This window comes from Oreochromis niloticus, linkage group LG1 (assembly GCF_001858045.2).
Source record: "Oreochromis niloticus isolate F11D_XX linkage group LG1, O_niloticus_UMD_NMBU, whole genome shotgun sequence".
Taxonomy (NCBI): Eukaryota; Metazoa; Chordata; class Actinopteri; order Cichliformes; family Cichlidae; genus Oreochromis; species Oreochromis niloticus.
In genome coordinates this window covers 17,229,081-17,253,589 of record NC_031965.2, presented here as the reverse complement: position 1 = coordinate 17,253,589, position 24,509 = coordinate 17,229,081, and the positions used below count along the sequence as shown (strand labels likewise).

At 40.0% G+C, this 24,509-nt stretch overlaps 1 protein-coding gene across 4 annotated transcripts in view; it reads left to right on the top strand.

Annotated features, from left to right (window-relative positions):
* The window catches only part of LOC100709700 (ephrin type-A receptor 6), a 69,943-nt gene that overhangs the window by 21,062 nt on the left and 24,372 nt on the right, over nt 1-24,509 (top strand). For all 4 annotated transcript variants that reach the window (XM_005466902.3, XM_019357620.2, XM_025905717.1 and 1 more), the window contains 6 exons: nt 8,276-8,404; nt 9,415-9,564; nt 9,659-9,820; nt 9,921-10,149; nt 22,716-22,871; nt 23,503-23,853. In XM_005466902.3, coding sequence (XP_005466959.1) covers nt 8,276-8,404; nt 9,415-9,564; nt 9,659-9,820; nt 9,921-10,149; nt 22,716-22,871; nt 23,503-23,853 — 1,177 coding nt within the window. The remainder of the gene's footprint in view (nt 1-8,275; nt 8,405-9,414; nt 9,565-9,658; nt 9,821-9,920; nt 10,150-22,715; nt 22,872-23,502; nt 23,854-24,509) is intronic.

The following is a 24,509-nucleotide window of genomic DNA, read 5'->3' as shown; positions in this document are numbered from 1 at the left end:
AACCAAGAATTCAAAAGTAACAAGAACTAAAGTAAAAAACCCCAAAGGAACCATAAACTTTATAAAACTCAAAACACAGGGACCCATGACTATGACAGAATTCTGACTAAAAGTCTGGCAAGGTGGCCAAAGATCAATAAACTTGTTCTTATCGTAAAGAAAAGGTGTTTAGAGCAGCACAGTGTTGCCCTGGGCAAAGAGATTTTAAAGACTCATGCTCAGTACATATGAACTTAAACAATGCCAACCAACCAGAGTGTTTGAAAAAGAATCAAATTTCAGTCCAGTAAGTTGTGGGAGTGACTATCGAGCATGATTTGATGGTGGGGCATCCTTTTCTGACACATGGTCACATGACCACATGGTTTGACAAGAACATAAGAATATTTTGTAATTGAACTGTAAATAAAAAATACTTTAAATAAGTGACTGTATGAAGTTGTAGAAAGGGTTTTTGTCAGGTTTTATGAAGGTTTCTAATTTTCCATTTTCGTTGCCTCACGGCAATATGGTGCGACAAGGGATATTTCCTGTGGGAGAATGTCATGTATTTGTGCACATTTCAAATGTTGCTGGAAAAATTCAGTTCAATTCTATTCTATTCTAATGTAATTATATAGCGCTGAATCACAAAAAGATCAGATGACATTCAACACAATTTTGAGGTTTACATTGGGAAGCTTCCAGGTGTAGACGCAAGTGAAAACATGGTCCCAAATCCCAAATTGCACAAAGTCTGTGAAAATCCAAAAAAGAAAACAAGAAGAGAGGGCAAACCAATGCTGCACTTTTCAGTTATTTATTTGTAAAAAATGTTTGGAATCATGTATGATTTTCGTTCCACTTCTCACGTGTACACCACTTTGTATTGGTCTTTCACGTGGAATTCCAATCAAATTGATTCATGTTTGTGGCTGTAATGTGACAAAGTTTGGAAAAGTTCAAGGGGGACGAATACTTTTACAAGCAACTGTATGTTGGCAAGGAAAGGTCCTGATCTACTTCTAATTGAGGACATTAAAGAGAAATAAATCTACAATGAATGTTTAATTTTCGAGCTTAATTAAGTGCTTAACGACTTAGTTGGCTCTAAAAAACATACTTTAGATGTGAGTGTTAATGCTGCCAAAGGTGATGTTCACTTCACCATTCGTAAAAAGAAAACTTTCTTCTCATGCATGTGAGCCTGGTCTTTGTCCAGCCATCAGCTGATTTGAAAGATGATGTTTGTATCTGCAAGGCAAAAGTTCCATCTGAACCAAGCTGTCAAATTTCTGTCAAGAGCTCAGTACATAAACTGCTGGAAGCAAAAAAAAGAAAGAAAGAAGGAAAGAAAACCCCAACATAGCAAGTTTTCCATTCTGAACATCTCTGCAAAATAAAATTGTTTTTCAGCTACTTCTCAAGCAGTTGCAGAGAGAGCTAAAGTGTGTCGTAATGCATGATTGGTGTGTCAAAGCAGGAAGTGAACTCTACTTAACCGAAAAAATAGGAATATTTTGTCAGGCATCGTCCAGACAGGCTTTGGAAAAGATATATTGGGATATACACCAACCCCCAGCCTCACCCACTGATTCATATTGTGCACAGCAGCTGTCACAAAAACAGCTCCCAGCAGTTGGAACCTCTGGGGTGGTGCTAGTAGGTGTCTGAGACTGCATCTAACGGCAGCACATCCTGTGGGCATTTTGGATGGTGGGGTGGAGACTCCATTGTTCAATCAGATATGGGGAGTTTGGAGGCTGGATAGAATTCTCCCTTGCTGGTGTTCCTTGAGCCATTCCTGAATACCATACTGCTGGGCAGGCCAAAGCCATTGGTGAGTAACATGGAAATGGGTAGTATTGCTTAGTTTGCAGCAATTTTTAGGTAGTTGTATAAGTTAAGGTAACATCAACATGAATGCTATTACCCAAGGTTTCCTGGCTCTTCACTTCGAATGCCTTTGGTTTTATTGTGGCTGATCAGTGTACATGCACAGACTGTGTAGCTAAACTGACCTGCGGGGCTGTCCTCATTGAGGTGTCCTCATTCAGATAAGGTATCATCAATAAAATGTTGTGTTCAAACACCTGTACCAACAACATCCAAGTTGAACTGCTTGTTTTCTCTTTAAAAAAATATTTCATCATTTAAAAACTGGATTTTTATGTGATGATATTATGAATTACTCAGGTAATCTTTGTCTAAATTAAAATTGAAAAGTGTAAAAAAATTAAAGTGTAAAAATACGGAAAAAATCTAAGAAGTCAGGAAGAGTGCAAAAGCTTTTTCACAGCACTGCATATTTTTATATTTGTTAATTTTAAGAGAATTGATAGCAAGAACATTTTAAAACATTATGAGCTGTTCAGCTGCACAGTGCCGATAAACATTATTAATTCCTATGGATGTAATTGAGCAGGACTATTACTAAAGGTACATCAACCACAACCCCAAAACTCTTGAATACAATGATATGGCCACCATACTAAATTCATGTAAACTGAGCAGGTGCTATGTGCCTGTCTGTCTCAAGCCTGAACAGGTACTACGATTCTTGCTATAAATAGTGATGAAGTATTACATTGTGGTTTCCATCCTCCTCTGTCCTTCTGATAACTATCTGTATGCAGATTGAAGTCACTGGAGTTGGAGAAGGTGTATCCAGAGGACCAAAAGTCAGCCACATGCGTAATAGTTGCAGGTCTTGTAGCATCAAGCTCGATGTGATGACAATAAATGTGATTTCAGTTGTATTTCATAATAAGCGAGAGCATTTTTAATGAAATCAAATGCCTTAGCCCCAAACTAAGTATCAGTATTTCATTGTATGGTCCGCCTCACTACTAAGCCAGCAGCGAGCATTTTTATGAGGCAATTGTCGTATTGCTCCCTCACACTGCAACATTACTATGGGTTCAGTACATTAATTAGATCTACACTTTGTACACAAAACCTACTTTCTGCATGCCACAGTCTGCTAAGCTTTGGACTAATAGGCAGAGCGATTAGTAGGTGCATATCTGATTGCCTCGGAGAGCGTGGGTTGCAGCTCATCTTTCAAACTCAGGGTTTGCATTTTTGTTTTCCCTGCACTGAACCATGCCACATCCCAAGGGTGCATTTTAGAACACTGAGGCACACGGAGTGACAAATCACCATTTTCTCTCGTTTGTATGCATAATGGAACTCCAATTACTTAATGCTGATCTTATGCAAACCAGAAAGTCTGCTTCTTGTAATAAGATACTCAGTTTCTGTTTTAAGCTTTGTAAGGAGGGCAATGTAATGAGGATATACGGTGCGTATATGGTGAAGAAACTTCCCTGACTTTGTCTTTACATCAGCTCATAATCTTTGAAGTGACTGATTCAATGGCATGTGGCACAAGTCCTGCAGAGGCCTTGCAATTGGATGCAGTCAAAGCATTAATAGAAATGTGCGAATTTTTGGTGCGATTTTTCCTGAGTAAATACACATTCTTTGCTTTTTAGGTCATATTCATGCAAACGTAACAAAAAGGGTATGTCTGTGAATCATTAAACATATTAATGTTACCTCAGAGTCCCCTTATAAAATCACAAGCACAACATATTTGGGAGGCCAGAGGTCCAAATGAAAGAGGGAGTGAATATGATTGAGTAATCGTTTGGCCCATGAGTGTCACATAGAGCTTATTTAGATGGCTTAATTAATAGAAGATTAATTGCTTCTGCACACTCCAGTCAAGGTTAAAGTGTTGTTTAATTATTTATATTTTAGAACACTTAATCTGTGACTTGCTTGTGTGTGTGTGGATATGTGTGAGTGTGTGTTTTAAAATGTATGCATATCACATTCTCAACACAGGAGCACTGCATATTATTTCTTTTTTCTTTTTGAACACCCCATTTTGTGGATGTCACAGATACAGTTTTACATAATGGCGAAGTGTGAAATCAATAACCAGCCACAGAGTGTTTTCAGTGTAGACACTTGGGCTTTCTCACGATCTCCACGCTCTGGTCTGTGACCTGGAAATAATGGTGTGCAATCATGGAGGAAGCTTCAGCCCCGCCACCCTTTGAAGAAGAGGGAGAGGAAGCTTCCAGAGTAAGGCTTATTGGATAGTGACTCCCTTGCAGTTGAAATCTGTGTAGAAGTGCTGTCCAAATTCAGGGATTTCTGCAAAGCCTGTATTTCCAATCCAGAACCATTGTATCTGGCCAATATGAAGTGCCCTATTTTGTAGAATTCTTCATCTCTTGCATATATATGCATTTTCTCTTATCTAGGAGATGCAGTAAAGTCCCCACTATTCCATAAGGCATGCATAAAGCCACTTGTTTTTGTCTCCCTTCTGATAGGACCCACAGTCGGGTATTGTGTTGAGAAATTTTAAAAAATCTAAACATTTCATGATATGACAGTATTTATTAACAGAAAGTCTTTAATACAGTGCTAAGATGAGGCTTGTCAAATGCTTCTCTTTTTTATTGGTTTTTGTCCGTGCCATAAATACATTTTATGAAACAGACAAGTGTAAAAGATAGAGACGGAAAGAAGGCAGAGATAATGTTCAACAGTGCAGATCTGAAACGCAGTGCAGTGCAAAAGTTTCCAGGGTTCTTAGGGTTCTGATGTTTGTGTGGAGGAGTTCGGTAGAGGGGTGCAACACTGAATGTGTACAGTTTGCCAGTGGTTTTGGGGATCTTGTCAAAATTGATGGAATTATGAATGAGGAAAAGTACCATCAGATTTTGATTCACCGTCTAGAAAAAAGTTTGTCTGCCAATGACAGACAATCAAAACACACTGTCAAAGCAGCAAAAGGAAACTGAGGACTATCCTTCCAAGAGCCCAGACCTCAAGATTATTGAAGGAAAAGAGAACAAAGGGCAACATCCAAATAAAGAGCGCTGAATGTCCTTCAAGAAGCCTGGAAAACTATTCCTGAAAACTACTTAAAGACATTAGAAGTAAAGCTTGCCTAGGAGAGTTCAGGCTTATATACTGTATTTCCTTGTGTGTTTGCACATTTCAATAAATAACTGCACCTATTTTCCATTTGCTTGCAAAATATCTAGACTATAAGAAGTGGCTGCAGTACGGTACTTCTGTTAAACAGTTACACATTACATAATTAGCTACACTTTTGAGTCAATCTCGGATAAATTTGGTTATGAAAATTTACAATTGATTGAATTGATGAAAATGCTATTAAGTTTGGTTTCTGTAACACTGCAGGCACTAGGTATTGTGAGGTAGAGACCCTACAATAATACAGAGAAAGCCCCAACAATCAAACAACCTCCTATAAGCAAGCAATTGGCCACAATGGGAAGGGAAAAAAAATTAACAGGAAGAAACCTTCAGCAGAACTAGGCTCAGGGAAAGGCCGAGCGGTTTGGGGTGAGGGGAGAGAGACGGGGAAAAAATGGAAGCATGTGCTATATACGCATGTGGAGACTGAAAAAGGTGAGTGAAGAAGAAATACTGAGTGCATCATAGGAAGTCCACAGGAGCCTAGGCCTATTGCAACATAACTAAGGGAGGATTTGGGGTACCTGATCAGTAACTATATGCTTCATCAAAAAGGAAAGTTTTAAGTCTAATCTTAACAGTAAAGAAGGTGTTTGTCTCCTGAAACCAAACTAGAAGCTGGTTCCACAGAAAAGGGGCATGAAAGCTGAAGACTCTACCTCCCATTCTACTTTTAAAACTTCTAGGAACCACAAGTAAACCAGCAGTCTGAGAGCAAACTGCGTCTTTGGGGTGATACAGTGCTATGAGGTCTTTAAGATAAGGTGGGGCTTGATTATTCAAGACGTTGTATGTGAGGAATTTAGGAAAGAGGAACAGGAACAAACACCACCCATCTCTCTAAGCAATGCAGACTCTGCACCCGGGAGAGGCTGCGGTTGATCTTTTCTAAGTTCAGTAATCCAACATTCAGAAGCAGGTCTGATCTAAAGAGCAGCTTTATTGCTGAGTTTACAGGTCATAAAGCAATTTACTGTAAAGCAGGAACTCAGGAATGCTAAATCAGGTGACAGGTAAAAGTCCAAACAGACAGCTCACACACAACAACAGGGACAAAGAATTAAGGAAACTGGGGACTTAAATACACACAAGGAAGTCAGGGAGATTAAACACACCAGGGAACACAGATGATCTAAGTCTGACTAATGAGATAAGGGAAGAACAACTGAAGACAATGCACACCGAATAAGTGACTGTCACAATAAAACAGGAAATCACTAACACTGATTCACAGTGATATGACAGAGGCAAGAGAGAGCGGGAAACAGCGAAAGAGACAGGGAGACATAGGGACAAGACCGAGACAGACTAGATATGAAAGGGAAGTGACTCAACTAAACAAGGAGCAGAGAACTAAGCAAACTCAGAAGCATAAGGAAATACTTATCTTAAACCTCAGTCCAGAAATAACTAATAGTCTCAGGAAAACTTACTGTCATGGTCACAGACCCAGGATCATGACAATTTGACCTTCTGACTTTTAGTCACAGAAGATAAATTATTTTCTTTAGCAAAGTTATTTACAGAGTGTCTTATCACCATTCAAACAATAGAAATAATGATTTACATGCTGTAAGTTTCAGACTCAAGTCAAAGCACTGCCATGCCTTCAGTGTGTCTCATGTTCTTGAGTTATAACTACATGTCCAGCTGTGCATCTGGCACAATCACAGCTGCCCATGTAATGCCACAGGAGTTGTGAGAAAGAGGATCTGTCAATAAATGTTAGGGCTTTTGAAGCTCTGATCATCACACCGTTAAAGCGGAGCAGACAAATGAGAGCCTGGCTGATGCAACAGCTTGAAAACATTGGTGAGAGAATTTGTGTCTCTCAAATGTCATGTTTCTATACAGATTAAGTTTCACTACTTGCAATGAAGGCTTATATACATTATACAAAGCAGCTCAGAAACTAGATCATTCCTGAGTGCGTTTATTATAATATCCTAATATAATCTTCATTTTAGCACATTTGATGTCAATATGTTGCTATACCAATACAGTCCATACCCATATCCATATCAGCTAATCCCCACTAATCCACAAATTAATGATGCTTTACAGTTTTTCTGATTTTCTAGAACACTAAATCCCCTTTTCACAACCAAATGCTCAGTGTCCTTAACCAATTTATTAAATCACTCAAAGGCTTAAACAATTTATAGTTAACAAGTTATTGACTCGTCCCCCCCCCCAAAAAAAAACATCTGTAAAACACATTTAACTGTGATGTATTGCACGTATGATGCCTGATGGTAACCACAAGTGGCAATGGTAAGTTAAAAGTTGATACCAGCTATGGATGGAAACAAATCTGAGAGGTGGAGTAGGTGAGGCAGTGGATGAGGAAAAAAGCAAGAACAGTAATTTCAGAGGAAATTTCAGTAGCTGTGACAGACCAGGTTGTAGTTGGTGGAATGACAATAAGGGAACCGTGACAAAGACTACAATCCAATCTCAGCAGATGTTCTGTGGCCACCATTATCAGGAAATACAGACAAGATAACAGGTCCTTTAAAACAAGGCAGCGAAATACAGAAACACAGAGGTGCTAAAGACAGTTTTGAAGGCACCAACAAGTGTCAGCCTTTTATCTTTCAAACATGTCCTCAGCACAGCAGGGTGCGCAAGAAGGAAGTGTAGGGCGCTCTCTTTGAGGAGGATGACAGCAAAGTCTGCCCTGTGGCCTGGCTTTGACCTGATGCTGACCTGATCAAATGAATTGCATGTTGACTTTGATTTTGCAGTTAAATTTAGAGTCTGTAATGTCCTGTCATGTCTCAGTGTGACTGATAAAATCCAAAGACGATCGTGTCATGAATGTGTTTGTGTTTTATTTTGACTGTGTGTGTGATATAAACAGATTGTTTTGCTTTCGGGTATCTTTTAGCTCACCGGGTTAAGCAAGCGACCCGTACGACATGAGGCTAATGCAGCAGCTCGGGTTCAAGTCTGCCCTGGGCCATTTGCTGCATGTCTTCCCTCTGCTCTCACTTTCCTGTCATCTCTCCTCTCTGTTTCTGTCATAATAAAGGTGGAAAAGTGCTAAAAATATGAAAGAAAGATATTATTTGGCTTTGAGTATGGATAAAACAGGTTTAAAGAGATTCTTTTGATTTTGCCAGAACAGACACAGGTCTTACAGAACACTGTTTTATGTATACACCAGAATATTAATTAGCTAACAAAAATACTAGTTTTATTTTGCAAATATTGAGTTAAAGTGTCGTGACATATTGCACGTAATAACTTTATCCCCTTTTTTAAACAGTGGGACGCTATCACAGAGATGGATGAACAGAACAGGCCTATACACACCTTCCAGGTTTGCCATGTAATGGAGCCAAACCAGAACAACTGGCTGCGGTCTGGGTGGATCCAGCGACAAGCTGCACAGAGGGTCAGGACTACATCACAAAACTTGTGCAAAGACACACACTTGAATAGAAATCCTGGTTTGTGGGATTGACATTGCCCCAAGGTTGAGAAAGTGTCACACTCCCTGGAGGAAGTTCAGTCTTCTGTATAACCTACCGGGAAATACAGAAAAATAGCTATAAAAACTGACACTTTGCTTGGAAGAAGGACCAATTTCCATTACAGTCAACACACAGTCTATTGTAACAAAGATATAGCAAGATGTCTTCTTTGCACATTGGCTGGTGGGAAACACAACTATGTTGCTGCACCAAGTTTCACATCTACCTCTTTTTGTAGACTGAGAATTGCCGTACAGACCGTTAAATCAATGCACTCGCTCGAGGGGACTGAGTCGTCTGGCATCGTGACTTGAAATAGTGGCTTCTTGATAGAAGAACGATCTGTCCACTGAGCTTCAGGGGAGGAGTAATGATTAGCCAATCAGTGCCATGGGCAAGATTAACGCCATTGTCAAGCTGTTTAAAGGCATCGTGTGCCACCACAGCGGCCTGCGCTCACTCGGTTTCTCCACCCTTGAGGCACGGCTACTACACAACAAATAAAGAAACATGCTGAACTGTTCTTACTTTGCTCAGCGTCGTTCATAAAAATAAGTCGGCATGGCTGTGCATCAGTATTAACTTAAATATTATGCAAGATTTTATTGGATATAAAAAAATACTTAGAGAGTAATAAAAATAGTCAAATGAAGCACAATTTGAAAGTATAAAGCAATAATCTTCTTGTTTTTTATGGGGAAGGGGATTTTTTTCGAGTCCTATTATGTTTGCATTTTTGCTTGTGTCCTCTCTTCTTCCCAAAACCATTTAAATTTCGTCTGTAGAAGAAAAACTGAGTTACGGTGATTTAAAGAGAGCTTGTGAAATGGGCTTCCCTTTGTTAAATAAAGGGTTAAACATAAACACACTTGTATGAAATTATTGATGGTTATTATACTGACTTAACTGTTTAATCTATGTTTTGCCTCAGGTATACGTGGAGCTGCGTTTTACACTGAGAGACTGCAACTCCATCCCTTGGGTTTCTGGTACTTGTAAGGAAACCTTCAACCTCTTTTACCTGCAGACAGACGGGCCGCTCCCCGACAGCACACGCTTTCGGCCTACTGACTATGCTAAGGTTGTCGTGTTTTTATTCTTGCCATGAGACAGAATTGTCATTGTGTGACTGGTGTCATTTAGTAGGTTTGAGTAAAGTGTGTGTTTGGTTTAAGGTGGACACCATAGCAGCGGATGAAAGCTTTACACAGACCGATCTTGGAGATCGTGTCCTTCGACTTAACACCGAGGTCAGGGAAGTGGGCCCCATCACACAGAAGGGATTCTACCTGGCCTTCCAAGATGTGGGAGCTTGTATTGCTCTTGTGTCTGTAAAGGTCAGTGAACAGGGTGGCATGACTCAGTCTCGCATAGACTGGGCATGAACTCAGTATTACTTCTTTAACCTGAACACTGTGTTTTCCTCTTTCACATAAGGTCTTCTACAAACGGTGCCCCTCAACTCTAAGAAACTTGGCCGCGTTTCCCGAGACAGTGCCGCAAATGGACTCGTCCTCTTTGGTGGAAGTGAGAGGTTCATGTGTGGAGAACGCAGAAGAGAGGGACACGCCCAAATTGTACTGTGGTGCTGATGGAGACTGGCTGGTACCACTGGGCCGCTGCGTCTGTAGTATCGGCCATGAGGAAATGGATGGCTACTGCCAAGGTGAGAAGCAGCTCGAGATGTATCTCTGAGTGTGTGTGTGTGTGTGTGTTCCTGTCTGCACTCATTTTAGAGAAGTACAGGACACTAACAGTGTACTAAAAAAGCAAAGAGAAGAAAAGAGAAGAGAAGAGAAGAGAAGAGAAGAGAAGAGAAGAGAAGAGAAGAGAAGAGAAGAGAAGAGAAGAGAAGAGAATGCGTCATGCTCACAGATCTCCAGGGCCTCCCAGTTTGACTTTACAGGACTGATATTCCCATCCTTGTCTGATCCTTTCCATCCCCATTTCTCTTCATCCCTTTTCAACCCCACCTCCCCCTCATCATCTTCTCGTCTCTCTTGTCCACTTTGTTTACTCTTCGCTTCACTCCCCGTTCTTTCTCTCTTCTTTTATTTTGCCATTACAATTCACACTCTCAGTTTCCTTCGTTGCCATCCTTTTCTGCTACGAGATCACAAACAATGCAAATAGGAAGGGATTGTGTGTATCACTTCAGAGTTTTCGGGATCATTACTTTGGCTCTCATGAGATCCCTCTCTGGACTCTGTCAATTATGTGGCTGAAATGTGAAAGTAATTTCTTGTAAAATGAAACCGTTTGTGGATTTCTGGTATTTAGGTCTGATTTTTTTCCCTTTGATACATAAAGATGTACAGAAGCTTCTTGTTAGGATGCCTCATTTCCAATTAGTCCAATCAAAATAACCTAAATGTGATCCAGTGAACATATTACGAAGGACTTAAAGAAACTGTTTACTTGTTTCAGATGGTCTTTGGCCTGCTTTCTCAATTAGACACTGATGGAAGGCTAGCTGGCTAATTGCCTTCATTTGTTAGTTTCACAGCTAATTTAGCTCACACCTAGTTTTTGCTAAACCTTTCTTCAACCTTCCCTTTCATTACAAGACTCAGACTTACTTGTAATTATGGCAGGAGCTAAATTGAGCCACAGCGCATGATTACAATTGAAGAGCACTCCGTGTTACTTACTACATTTTGCAGACTTACAGCTGATTGGGGTGAAATTCATGTAGTAACCCTGTGGTGATGTAGTTACTCAGGGCATTACAGAGAGAACTCCAGCAGTCATTAGTACAGCTGATATGTAGGATAGGCTCTAATATCGCCTTTATTTGCTCCTCGGGTGTAATTTTTTTTTTCTTTTTATCTTCTTCTCTTTTATCTTCCTTTTATTTATCTTTTCTCTCTCGCTCGCTCTCAATCATCTCAAGTTAAACAACACAGAAGCCTGTCAGGAGAGATTCCCGATGAGACGCCAGCTTAGGAGCAGCACTCTCATGGTGTCCCTTTTATATGTTCTCCATCTCTGCTCTCCTTTTTCATCCCCTCTGGCTGCCAGTAGTTGCTTCTCTCAAATGTACTCAACCCACTTGGCACTTGAAAAAGATGTCTGTGTTGGCGTGTTTTATCACAATGTCTGATCCTCACACTAATAAACCTAAACTGACAAATGCTGTTTACAAATTTAACAAATCAAATTAACTATCCAGAGGTATGAAAGAACTGTGAAAGAAGAATACTGATGAAACGCACTCACCAGCCACTTTAATAGGTATACCTATTCAATTACTTCTTAATGTGAATATCTAATCAGCCAATCACTTGGCTGCAAGTCAGTGCATTAAGGCATGTAGACATGGTCGAGGTGAGCTGCTGAAGTTCAAACCAGACACCAGAATGAAGAAGAAAGGTGATTTAAGGGACTTTGAACCTGGTTGCTGGTTCCAGACTGGCATTTGTGTACATCCGAAACTGCAGATCTGCTGGGATTTTTCCACAAACAGTCTCTAGGGTTGACAGGAAAGGGTTTCAAAAAGAGAAAATATCTAATGAGCAGCAGTTCTTTAGGCTGGGATGTCCAGGGATAATGGCCAGACTGCTTTGAGCTAATAGGAGGGCAACAGTAACTCAAATGACCACTTGTTAAAATCAAGGTAAGCAGAAGAGCAACTTGTTGAACCTTGAAGCAGATGGGCTCCAGCTGCAGAAGGTCTCACCAGGTGCCACTCTGATAAACTAAGAACAGGAAACTGAGGCTACAATTCATGCAGGTGCACCAAAATTAGACAGTAGAAGACTGGAGAAACAACACCTGGTCTGATGAGTTTTGATTTCTGCTGCAACACTTGGATAGCTAAATACATCAAATATCATAGATCCATGAAAGCATGCATCTATCCTGCCTTGTATCCTGCCCATCTGAGCATAATTTAAACACCACAGTCAATCGGACAGTGTCCATCCCTTTATGACCACAGTGTACCCATCTTCTGATAGCTGCCTCCAGAAGGATTATGTGCCATGTCACACAGAACAAATGCATGTTATTGAGTTGACTCAATAACATGCATTGGCCTCCACAGTTACCAGATCTAAATTTAGTAGAGCACCTTTGGGATGTGGTATAAAGAGAGATTTGCATCTGCCAAATCTGCAGCAACTGCATGATGCCATCATGTTGATATAGACACTGATCTCTGAGGACTGTTTCCAGTACCTTGTTGAATCTGTGCCGTGAAGAACTAGTTCTGAAGGCAAAAAGTTGCAACCATGGACTACCAAGCTGTAACTAATGAAGTGTTTTTCCTGTGTTTTCTTTAGCAGCAACATCAGCTTTAGCATGCACGGCTGCATGCACATAATACTTAAGCAACAACGTGGTGACATTAAGGTTAATTAATGCGAGCGCCGATGAAGGTCATGATGCAGTCTCTGAATTCTCATATGTAGTACATCCTGCAATCAAAAGCATCATAGACATAAAAAAAGCTTCAACATATAACAACAACATCTTAAAAATTAATTAAATGACTAATAAAATAACTAATTAAATTTCAGTTATTAATAACTTTTGCGGGCTGTACCTGTGGAATATTTCATATTTTAACTTGACTGAATTGCAAATCAGTTAGCAAAATATTTGATCATTTTTTTGTGATCAACTAGTCGAGTAAGTACTACATCTATAAATCAAACAAAAAGAAAGAGGCAGGCTGAGCATTTACCAAAAGCAGTACCCTCCTGTGTGTTGTCTTTGCTTCGGCTGGGCCTTTTCCCATCTCTGCAGCGGATGCATGAACATGAAACGAATATTGATCTTATTATCAGATTGTCTGAAGGAAAACAAGTGCATTTCCCAAAATGGGTGTTCCTCTTAGACTCACACATCTACTGTAGGGTCCTGAGTGAAGGAAACCAGTGTTGTTTTTTTCTTTGCTGTGGTTGTTGCTGTGGTCAGAAACGTCAGGTTATCTCTATCAGGGATGGTCTACTGTGGAAATCTGAAACAGCAAGAGCGTCAGCGAACTTACCGTTAGGCTTTAAAGTGGTGATGAGTAGAAACAACGCATAATGGCATAATAATTAATGATTTATGGCCAATCACCCCCCCCCCCCCCCAATCCCCCATCAATAATTTCCATAGGTCCGTCAGAGCATATGCAGTAATGAAGATGTGCACTTTGCTTGGAGTTGCAGGAAGTTTAGGCATGAACTTGCGATGACTTCTGCTTTCTCCTCGTTTTCATTTTGGAACACTGCTTCAAAGGGTGCTGTGATCAAAGCTGTCTGAGAGGCAGCATGGGGAAAGAGCAAAAGAGGGAGAGAGAGGGGGAGAGAGAGAGAGAGAGAGAGAGGGCGAGAGAGAGAGAGAGAGAGAGAATAGGGAAAGCCCCAGCCTCCCAAATATAAGCAGAGCTCTGCACTAACACGTCCATCTTTCCCTCCCAGCTGCCTAAACAAAGGCATCAGCGCTTATCAAAAGCTGCTTTCCACCCCAATAGCATTCTGCCAGACTGTTCTGACATCTCAATCGAGTGTTTTATTATTCTATTCCTTTCATTCGGTGTCAGCCACAAGAGGATTACTCAGAGATAGGCTGGTTATATCATGACCTAGATAAAGCAACATCATAGTGCTAATGCTATTTGTTCCACATCCTTTCGTCACAGCAGCATATTCATAAAGAGGCAGTGAATTGTGGGTGAAGCTAATAGAGATGTCTTTTCAGATTTCATTTGAATCAGAGTCGATATGCAGAGGAAACCAGAAACCCACCAGTAGGATAAGTGATTAGTCTCAGAAGCCGAGAAATGAAAATATTATGGTTTCAGCAAAATCTTCTTAATTTTCTTAAAAATGCATTGCATTTTTTAATTAAACTCCACCTAATCCAGCACAGTTTTCCTCTTTTTGAATAAAGTTAATGGTAAAAATGCAAATGAAGCAATTTAAGAGCAACACGCTAAAGTTGCTCAGTCTCTATTTTTTGTTGCTTTCTGTCTTTTGCCCCTTACCCTGACCATGCCAGAGAGCTACAGGCTTTGATAGTAGGTTGCTCACTGATGACTTCCAGCCTGAAGTTGTGACCTTTAAATCTGAGTAAAATGGAATAGGAAATGAGGAATCGATACATCTCTTAGGTGAGTCTGAGTGTTTGTGCCCCTCTTCTGTCCATTAAGGACTGTGTTTACTCTGGCCTGTAACGCAGCGCAGACGAGAGCATCACTCATTCTCTGTGAACTTCCTATCTGCATATCAAAGCTGAGAGTCCAGGGTAAACATACTCTTCAGCTCCATCTGTTTCTGACAACGTAAAGCCAAGAGAAAACTTCCAACCCTACACATCCAAACAACTCAAAATCTCTTGGCTGGTACGTCATTACATTCCTGCAAGTGTGCAGATGTTGCACTTCACCAAGCTACAGTAGGTTACCTGCTAAAAGTTAAACTGGAGCGATGTGTTTTGAATAACTGTGCATAGCTTCTCTTATCAATGTTTTATGGAACGAATCAATATGTATAATTCATTGTAGCAATGAAACCACAGAGAGCTATCACCTAATGTTGAATTTCACCTTATCTTAAATGTGTATGTCAGCAGCTTCCAGCTCAATGTTTGGTTTTTACTTACTGTCCTTATTGGCTGTAATTTCAGCAGGCCGGCAGCAAAACGAATGGCAGTTTAGGATCCTCAGCTATCATCTGATGATAGCCTGTGGGGACAGTGGCCATTATTTTGGGAATTTTTATGGAGCCAGTTGTCAAGGTTTCACCCAAAGGACTCAAACGCAGAACACAGTTTTAATGAAAAGAAGTCAGGAAGAAATAACAACAGTGAATGATCAGAGGTCAGTCTTCAAGCTGGGATTCTGATCAGGTAAGTATTTTCAGGTAAGTTGTTACTCTGGAATTTAACGTTCAGAGGCAGATTTTCCAAGTGGAATAATACTCGGGTACTGTAAGTTTCTTCAGGTAAGTGCAAACAGGAATTAGCGATCCTCTCATCTTTCTTCAGAGTTAGGGTTCCAGTACTTGGAGCTCCACTGCTAGCAAACTTTCAACAGCAGTTGGCGTAAGAGCAGGTCAAGCAGGTATTCAGGTACGTATTAGAGATCAGTCGGTGACCTCTTGGCAACCACCTGTTGCTAAAATGTATTTTCCCCAAATGGCAAAAAACTGGCAGAAAAAACAAGACTTTGTCATTGCTGTGGTCGCTAGCATATTGGTGCGGTCGTAGTTTGAATTGAAGTGACGGACATGTCTACAAACACGGCCCAGCTGCTCTCCAAACTGTGAAAAGTGCAATTCAAACAGACAACAGGGACAGTTTCCCTTCACCGTAAAATTTGTGCACTTTGAGACATGTTGGCTACAGCAGTGAGGCACAAGTTTTACTTTGAAACTTCTTTTTGCCTGTTTCCAATTTGCAAGCACCTCCCTCTCAAATTTACTCCAGTAGCAGACAAAAATGAAAACATGAAACTACAGGTAACCATGGAAATCTGCTACCAACAAAAGTAACTTTCTTTGCAACCTATTTGATCCAGTAAAGCCAGCAGCCTCCAGGAACCACTGTCAACCAGTTGGGGAATACACATCTCAAAGGGTGGTCTCACTACCAAGACGTCACATATTTAAGCTTTGTGTGTACCTCTTAATGTTACATTGTAACACACTAGGTCTCCCTAAAGTGTTAATTTTCATTGGGCAGGATAGTCCCATAGAGACTGTAGCCAAATGTTCTGTTGGGCAAACCTTTTTTCCCCCGTGGGTTCCCGCTCTTTGTTTTGGCCAGCTTTTTATTTTGGGGTTATTTTTTTTGTTCTTCTTCTGTCTCTCTAGTTTTTACACTTCTTTGTACCTCCCCTCATGTACATTACGATAGTTTCAACAATCTCCCTCTGAAATGCTAACATTTCTGAGTCCTTCTATTGATGTATTATTATTAGTCTTTATACTGAGCTGATGATTGTTATTCTCTCTGATCTGAAGAGGCCAATCACAACGCTTGTGTGCTGCGTTGATCCAACATTATTACATTTCTCTGGAGGTGCATGTCAGGCTACGGCGTTGGCTACCGTGTGGGGTTCAGAGGGGTTTGCTATTAATTTGTAGATTACGACATAGATATCCTGCTGAAGCATAAAGTGGCCATTAAATGTGAGAATGTTGTGTTAAATGAAAAAAAAAAGAAACATATTATTATATATATTATTTAATAAAAAATACATGACATGAAGGAAGATTACATGACAAAAGCTCCCAAAAAAGTAGTAGCAAACAAATAGCATTACTTAATATGTGTGTGTGTGTGTGTGTGTGTGTGGAATGGTGTTTTCAGACTTTTGGACAGAAATAGCAGTATGAGTATTGTAATTGCTTTTTGGTGGTGATCTTCCTAGCTTATACTAGAGAGCGGGGAGCAGCTGGAATTTCAAATGAATCAGTGTGTTTGTTGCCTTTGGCAGGACCTCTGCATGGAAAGAAGGTAATATCCAGATGAAGGTGTCTCAAAAATTGAAGCTGGGTGACAAATTACTCTTCTCATTAGGACCTAAGCAGCAATGTGATTTTGGCAAGGATTTCCGCCTGGGTGTCAATCTTTCATCTCATCCTCTTTACATCCATAGTTATGCTCATAACTTTCCACCTGTTTATCCAGAGAGTTTCCTTTGTTACATAGTATTTTTGCTTAACTTTGCATCACCTGTCATTCAGAGTTTAATGAAAAGCTTTCAGCATTGCTATTTAAAGAAATATGGTAACATCGATGACTTGGTTTCAAGAAAAAATATATTAGAATGAAAAATACAATCAGTTTTGTTAATCAGGAGAGGATTTGGTTTAATCGTTATCATTTTTATAAGTTTGCATCATTCGCTGTTGGTCAAATTACAGTACGTGGCAAGATAGCTGCACAGCAGTTTTCCTCTCTCAGTTCTTGGATTGATTCCAAAGTAGACCCTCAAATTAGTCAAATATATTCAAAAGCAACATAATTATTGACTTTTCTGCAGCTTTCTTCATCGGAGAATTCAGTTTTTGAGTTGCAAGGTATTTTTATTGGAATTTGCTTGAAGTCATAGAGGGAAAAAATAGCAACAAAATAGCAGGAGTCAGTAGCCCTGCAGTGTCATATATATAATATGTATGCAGAATGGGGAGAAAGTAGCAGATCCTCACTCTCGGCAGCTCTGTTCCTGTTAGAGGCAGGTTATATAGCAGCTTATGTAACTAAAGTTCAAACTATGTGATCTTACGCAAATGCACCTTGGTAGTTGTGCTTACCATCACCTCATGTTTTTTATGTCCACATAGTGATTGATCTTTTTGTTACCTTGTGATTCAAATGGGAAAATTATAAGTTGATTTAAAAACTGTCCTTCACAGAATCACAATCAGATTTATTTTCACCAAGGGTGTTACACATACAAGGACACTTCAGTTGATGGTGTTTCTCTAGTGATACAATACAGAAAATCTGAAATTGTATAGAATGCAGAAAATGACAGTGTCCACTATATACAGTCGTGTGAAAAACTAAATACGCCCCATAACTGAATAGAACCAGCAATAACTTTAATAATGTTCTGTATGTGTCAGTCTTTCACATCATTGTAGAGGAATTCTGGACCACTCTTTTTCACAAGTTTGCTTCAGTTCTTTGAGATTAGTGGACTTCTGTTTATGCACAGCTTTCTTATATTTTGCAATAAGGCCAAACATCTCCACTCCCAAAGGACATTGTACCAGAAGTCTTGCAGTTTGTAAACCTAAGCCATGTTCTTTGTAGAGAGAAGATGCTTTGTCTTGGCAGCTCTAACAAACAGCCCTTGCTTGTTTTGTCTTTTTTTTTAAATTATACTGTCATGAACTTTAACATTTAACATGCTATCTGAGGCCTTCAGAGTCTTAGATGTAGCTCTTCTTGGCAGTTTCGCTTCGTTCAGGCGAAAGCGCATCAAATCCAACTTTTTTGACCCTATGCGACCCATATCCGATCATGCTATGACAGCACAAATCCGATATTTTCAAATCCGATCTGGGTCACTTTCGCATGTGGTACTGAATCTGATACATATCTGATGTTTTAGAAAGCAACTGCTGTTTGAATGGTCATTAAATCCGTCTTTTACGTCACTGACACAGGACAGACGCCAATTATCAGCGCCGGAGAAGCCATCGTGAACGCTTCCTGGCCATCCAATGTAGATGTTATATATGAAACTGTTGGAAAGACAATGTTGGAGAAACATGAACATTTTATTTGTACTGTATAATCTGCAGATTCTTACAGAAATCTGCAACTATCCTTTGTAGCACCGCTCCTCTCTAAAACAGCGATAAGGATCATTATTAGGCCATATGTAAATAACAAAATAACTTCATAACTTAAAGCAAAATTGGGAAACGTAAAGTCAGAAACAAGTCTTATATTAAGGGCCATCAGTCAAACAATACTGTTTGGTCTGGGTCTAAACAACGTGTTGTGTGTGACGTCTTCTTTTGCGCATGCGGGCCGCTTTGAGGCTTCACACTAGAGCGCGTTTGCTGTCACATTTTTTTTGTAGTGTGAACAAGCAGACAAAAAAATCGGATTTGATCAAAAAATCGGAATTGAGCATTAAGACCTGCAGTGTGAACGTAGCCTCAGAATTGCATGGTCTGACCTTGGGGCTAAATTTTCGTCCACTCCTGGGAAGATTGTGGCATTGTGTTAAAACACACCTGAATGCTCCAGGTCAGCAAACTTTCAAAGCTTTCTAGAGTTGCTCACACATGCCGCTGATCAATTAATAGAGTTCATTTGATTACCAGCAACTGGGTGTTTAGAAAAGTCTAAACAATATATGTTATATATGGATTTAGTATACACAGAGGAGGCTTACTGCCAACCACCAACAGATAAAATATAACATAGGCCATCCTTCCTCAGCTGAAAGAACATCATCTGTTGGGACTTTTTGAATAGAGTTGGTGTTTGGCTCCCACTTCTAGACCTGAGAGATAATAGTGACCAGGAACTTGAAAGACTCCACAACTGGCACAGGGTTGTTTGAGCAGAAAATGTCAAGTTATAGTGTGTCTGGGGTGTTTTGATAAACATTTATGTGATATACTCATAAAAGTGGCTATTTTCTATGCTAGTTCTACTATTTTACATGCCAGACTTGGCAGGGGTACCAACTCTGGCATGGTATCCCTGCCAGGCTTACACTGGCAGGAATACTATGATACAATTTCAGTTCTCTTTGGAAGAAGAAATGGATTTTATCCCACACTCACAAAAAATACCACCCTGAAGATCAGAGTTTAGTTAGATCAGTTTCTCCGTTCGGTGAACAGGATGGGGGAGGTGTATTTAAAAGAGTCCAAGTTATCTCATCTTTACATTAATTTTCCAAGATTATGTGACAGACTGCAGTTTTTCCTGTCTTATGTAGTGCAATAGTATCAGTGAGAAAGTTTCTAGCACTAGGTTGACTAAAGTAGCAGCAATCTAGCTGGAGGAAGGAAGTTTCTTTCTCAGTCACGCAGTACTCTCTTGAGTATTCAAAAGCTGATGTATGTAGATCCTGGAGACACTGCATGAGCACATTTGGTGTCACTGCAAAAATGACTTTCATGAAACATTGTATCTTAGCATTACTATTAACACACACAAAATAATTGAGTATAATTGATTTCAAACAGTAATAATCCCCCATCAGGCGTCCTGTGTACAGTGCTGGGTACTGTGTCACAGCAGGACATCATTTATGACGCTTATGATAAAAAATGCTAGTGTCAACAGAGAATTTAAAGTGGTAGTGTATTTCAATGGAGGCAATAATGCATTAGACAATATATGAAAATGATGTGATTACAGAAAAATAAAGTCAGTTAACTACTATGTGTTTCTGCTTACTTACAGAAAATATATGAAGATATTAAAATTAAGCTGAAATTATATAAACCTTCTGGCTTGATTGGATTTCTCAGTGTCTATGGTATATATACAGTATTTGCTATTTCTTTAATTATTATTCCACCCACACGTATATATATTCTCAGGAAAGAAAAAAAAATCACTCAACTCAACTGCAATAAAATGGCAATAAAATCATCCACAAATTCCCAGAATATTAAATAACTGCACTATTAATGCTTTATTCTTCTGTGCCAAGATAAGTCTGGGGAAAAGGAGGCAATCTGCAATGGTTTTTCCATCTTCTGATAAGCCTCGAGGGAAAAGAGCGACGAAGAAGACGAGAGATGGGAAAAGAAAAAAATACATTGGAATAAAGATGAAAAACAAGAATAGGTGAAAATTGTTGCAGAGCATAACAGTTCGGGGAGGAGAAAAATTGAAAAGATAAGGAAAGGAGAGTTGTGTGAGTTGATGGAAAGAAATAAATGAGCAGGTAACACTGGAGGTAAAGTGAAACAGTGTAAGGATGGAAAACTGCAAATACCCGGTCAGCAGAATGGACTGTGTAAGTGGATTGAGATTTCAGCATGAAGCAGGTTGTATTAACGTTTTAATAGTGAATTATTCGTATGTTAATCGCTCCTCTTTTACCTACTTGCAAGACTACAAAGTGACCTTAAACTGGGTTAAACCTGCTGATTAAAACAAATTGCTGCCAAACTCATTATTTAGCCTTTAGCTACTACTCTTCTTTTTTTTTTTTCAATTTGAAGGACTTAAGCAAAAAATATGTGCACTGGCCACTTTGTTAGGTACACCTGCTCAACTGCTAGTTAAGGAAAAAATCATCTCAGGAAGTCAGCGCATTTAAGAATGTAAACATGGTCATGACAGTTGGGAAGAATTATTATTTAAGTGACTTTGAGTGTGACATGATTGTTGGTGCCAGATGAGTTGGTCTGAACATTTCAAAAGCTACTAATCTACTGGGATTTTCCCACTCATCTGTCTCTAGCATTTTAATAGGGAATGGTTTAAAAAAGAGAAAATATCCAGTGAGCGGTAGCTGATGAAAAAGCCTTGCTGATGTCAGAGGTCAGATAAAGGCAACAGTAACTCAAATAACCTTTAATTATAACTGAGGTGTGCAGAAGAGCATCTTTGGACACACGACACGTCATATTTGAAGCAGATGGTCTGCAGCAGCAGTGCCACTGCTGTTACCTAAGAACAGAAAACTGAGGCTACAATTCACACTGGCAAAACCGGACAACAGTAGATTGAAAAAATGTTGCCTAGTCTGATGAGTCTTAGTTTGAGTTGTAACATTCAGATGGTGGAGTCTGAATTCAGTGTAAACAGCACAGTGAGTGCATGGTGTTCTTGCTTTGTATAGTTTTGGAATATTTCTCTGATATCCAGTCATCTAACAAACGTCTACCTACAGTAACTCTCATCTTCATTTGCCAGGAGTACCGTTCACTATCAGTCGCCACTGTGTTGCATAAAAACATTCAGAATAATATCTGGATTGATATGCTAAGCTTAATCATGGATAGGACATGTGTCTGGATTTCTCTGTGTCTTCTCACAGTCTGAAGACATAATTACGACTCACCTTTGGCCCATTTTCCGCTGGGAAAATGGCCAAGAAGCTCCAGCCTCTTGTAACATTGTGATTAAGAAAATAGATGAATGGACTGTATCAGCATGTGTTTTACTTTGTGTGCTAATGTGTTTTTAAACAACATATTGTCATAAACAGTGCTTAACAAATTTATTAGACCACTGCCCAATGAAAGGTTTGCCACAGCTGCCCTAAATTAACAGTACTGGTAATTACCAAATATATAGAGATGTATAAAAATGTATTAAACATTATTATTATTATTAACATTATCATTATTACTATTGTTGTTGTTGTTATTTACTTGAAGTACTGATTCAGTTGAATCGTGACATGAATTCAGTTTATTTGCCTGATAAATAATAACATATTTATTTGGTTAGTTTCGTACAAGTTTTTGACAGATTTCTAGAATGCTTGTGTTTTCTTGTTTTTATGACAGGTGGTCTAATAAACCTTGTAAGCTCAGCATGTGGGTTGTGTGATTTTGTGATTCTTTATTCTGTAAAAAAGAAATGGCTTTACAGGTGTGTGCCATTTCTTAGAAGGGCCACTTTACGGGGCATGCGGCTTAGTGAGCTAATAAGAAGGTGACAGATAGTACCTCGGGAAATAAGGTCAGACCACAGGTGAGGAGCGAAGCAGCTGGAGTTTCGAATTAAGAGTATGTGCGCTGATGGAAATGCAGTTGCATAAGGAGCACTCACCCTTTGCATCTCTTTTTTCTCCAGCTTGCAAGCCTGGCTTCTTCAAGGCGTACGCTGGGAACACTAAATGCTCCAAGTGTCCTCTACACAGCTCTAGCCATGACCAGGCGGCCACCATCTGTCACTGTGATAAAGGCTTCTACAGGGCTCTCAAAGACCCCACTACTATGGCTTGTACAAGTTAGTAGAAAGCTACAAAACCTTTCGTCTCTTTCCTGCTTGCAGAAATCCGATTTTGTGACTGCTGTGCCAACATTCACCCCATCGTTTCTGGTTTTATTTTTTATAGTTTCGTTTTGCGGTTTAAGTTTTAACAGTGTGATTGAGTCACATTTAAATTTATGCCCACCAAGTTTGGACATTTCTGAGCGGTGTATCGATGAAACTGACAAGTAGCATGCTGGAATGAAACACTCTTACACTCTGAGAGCTATCCACTCACACGCCTACACGCAGATATTTGAAGATACATTCAAACAGCTCAGATTTTTTTTATTGTACAGGTGTGAAAACTGAAAAAAACCTGAAGTTTTAGCCGGGAAATTGACACAAGTTGCTGGAATGAAGCCGGAAATGTTGAAAGCCAACCACCCACACACTTACTGTACCTACACACTGAACACACATGCTAAGGAATAAAAATATGCTCAGCGTGCTAACTTGTCAGATTATGGTGATCATGTGCCAACCGTTGCTTCATATTCAAGGTCGCATAAGTGTCCTGGAGAATATCCATCTCAAAAAGTGGCAAGTGCAGTCGCCAAAAAAAAAAAAAATGTCTGTCTCTAAATACTTTTCTTCTCTCTTTCAGGGCCTCCATCAGCTCCCAGGAACCTGGTCTCACTCATCAATGACACAGCTCTCTTCTTGCAGTGGATGCCTCCCAGTGATACAGGAGGCAGAAAGGACATCACTTACAACATACTGTGCCAGCGCTGTGGTGGGAGTGACAGCAGCAGTGCTGTGACACAGTGTGAGCCGTGCGAGCCTGACCTGCACTTTATCCCACGGCCACTTGGCATTACTGGCACCTCTGTAGCAATACTGGACTTTGCGATGCACGCTAACTACACCTTCCACGTTGAGGCCGTCAACGGGGTCTCTGGGCTGGGCACGACTGCACGCTCGCTGGCGAATGTGACCGTCACTACACACCAAGCTGGTAAGTCCTGTTCACTCAGGCGGTCTTTCACTTTTGTTTCCCAGTTCTGGTTGTTTTGCTTTTTTCAAATGGTGGTGGTCTTAAAGACCTCATACTACCGTATCACCCCAATAGAGCACTTCACTCCCAGACTGCGGGCTTACTTGTGATTCTTGAGTGTATTTAAAAGTGGAATGGGAGGCAGAGCCTTCAGCTTTCACGCCCTTCTCCGGGGTAAAAGGCAGGGTATGCCTTGGACTGGTCACCAGTCTGTTGCGGGGCTAACACAGAGAGACAGACACCCATTCACGCTCAGATTCACATCTATCGTCAATTTAGAATCACCAGTTAACCTAACAATGTCTCTGTACAGTGAGAGAAAGCTGGAGTACCTGAAAAAACCCACTCAGGCATAGGAAGAAGATTTAAACCAGGCCTCAGGCTGACCAGTGTATTCAAACCCAGGACCTTCTTGCTGTGAAGCAGCAGAGCTAACCCCTGCTGCTCACTGTAATTTTGTTCTCATTTTTTGAGTTATATATAAATAAATGTCAATCCCGATTACATTTACATAATTGTAATTATTCTTGACCTATACATACACTGTGGTTAGGACAGGAACTAATTCATACTTCATGAATATTGTTTTTTGCATCGCAGTTTAGGTTATTCATTAC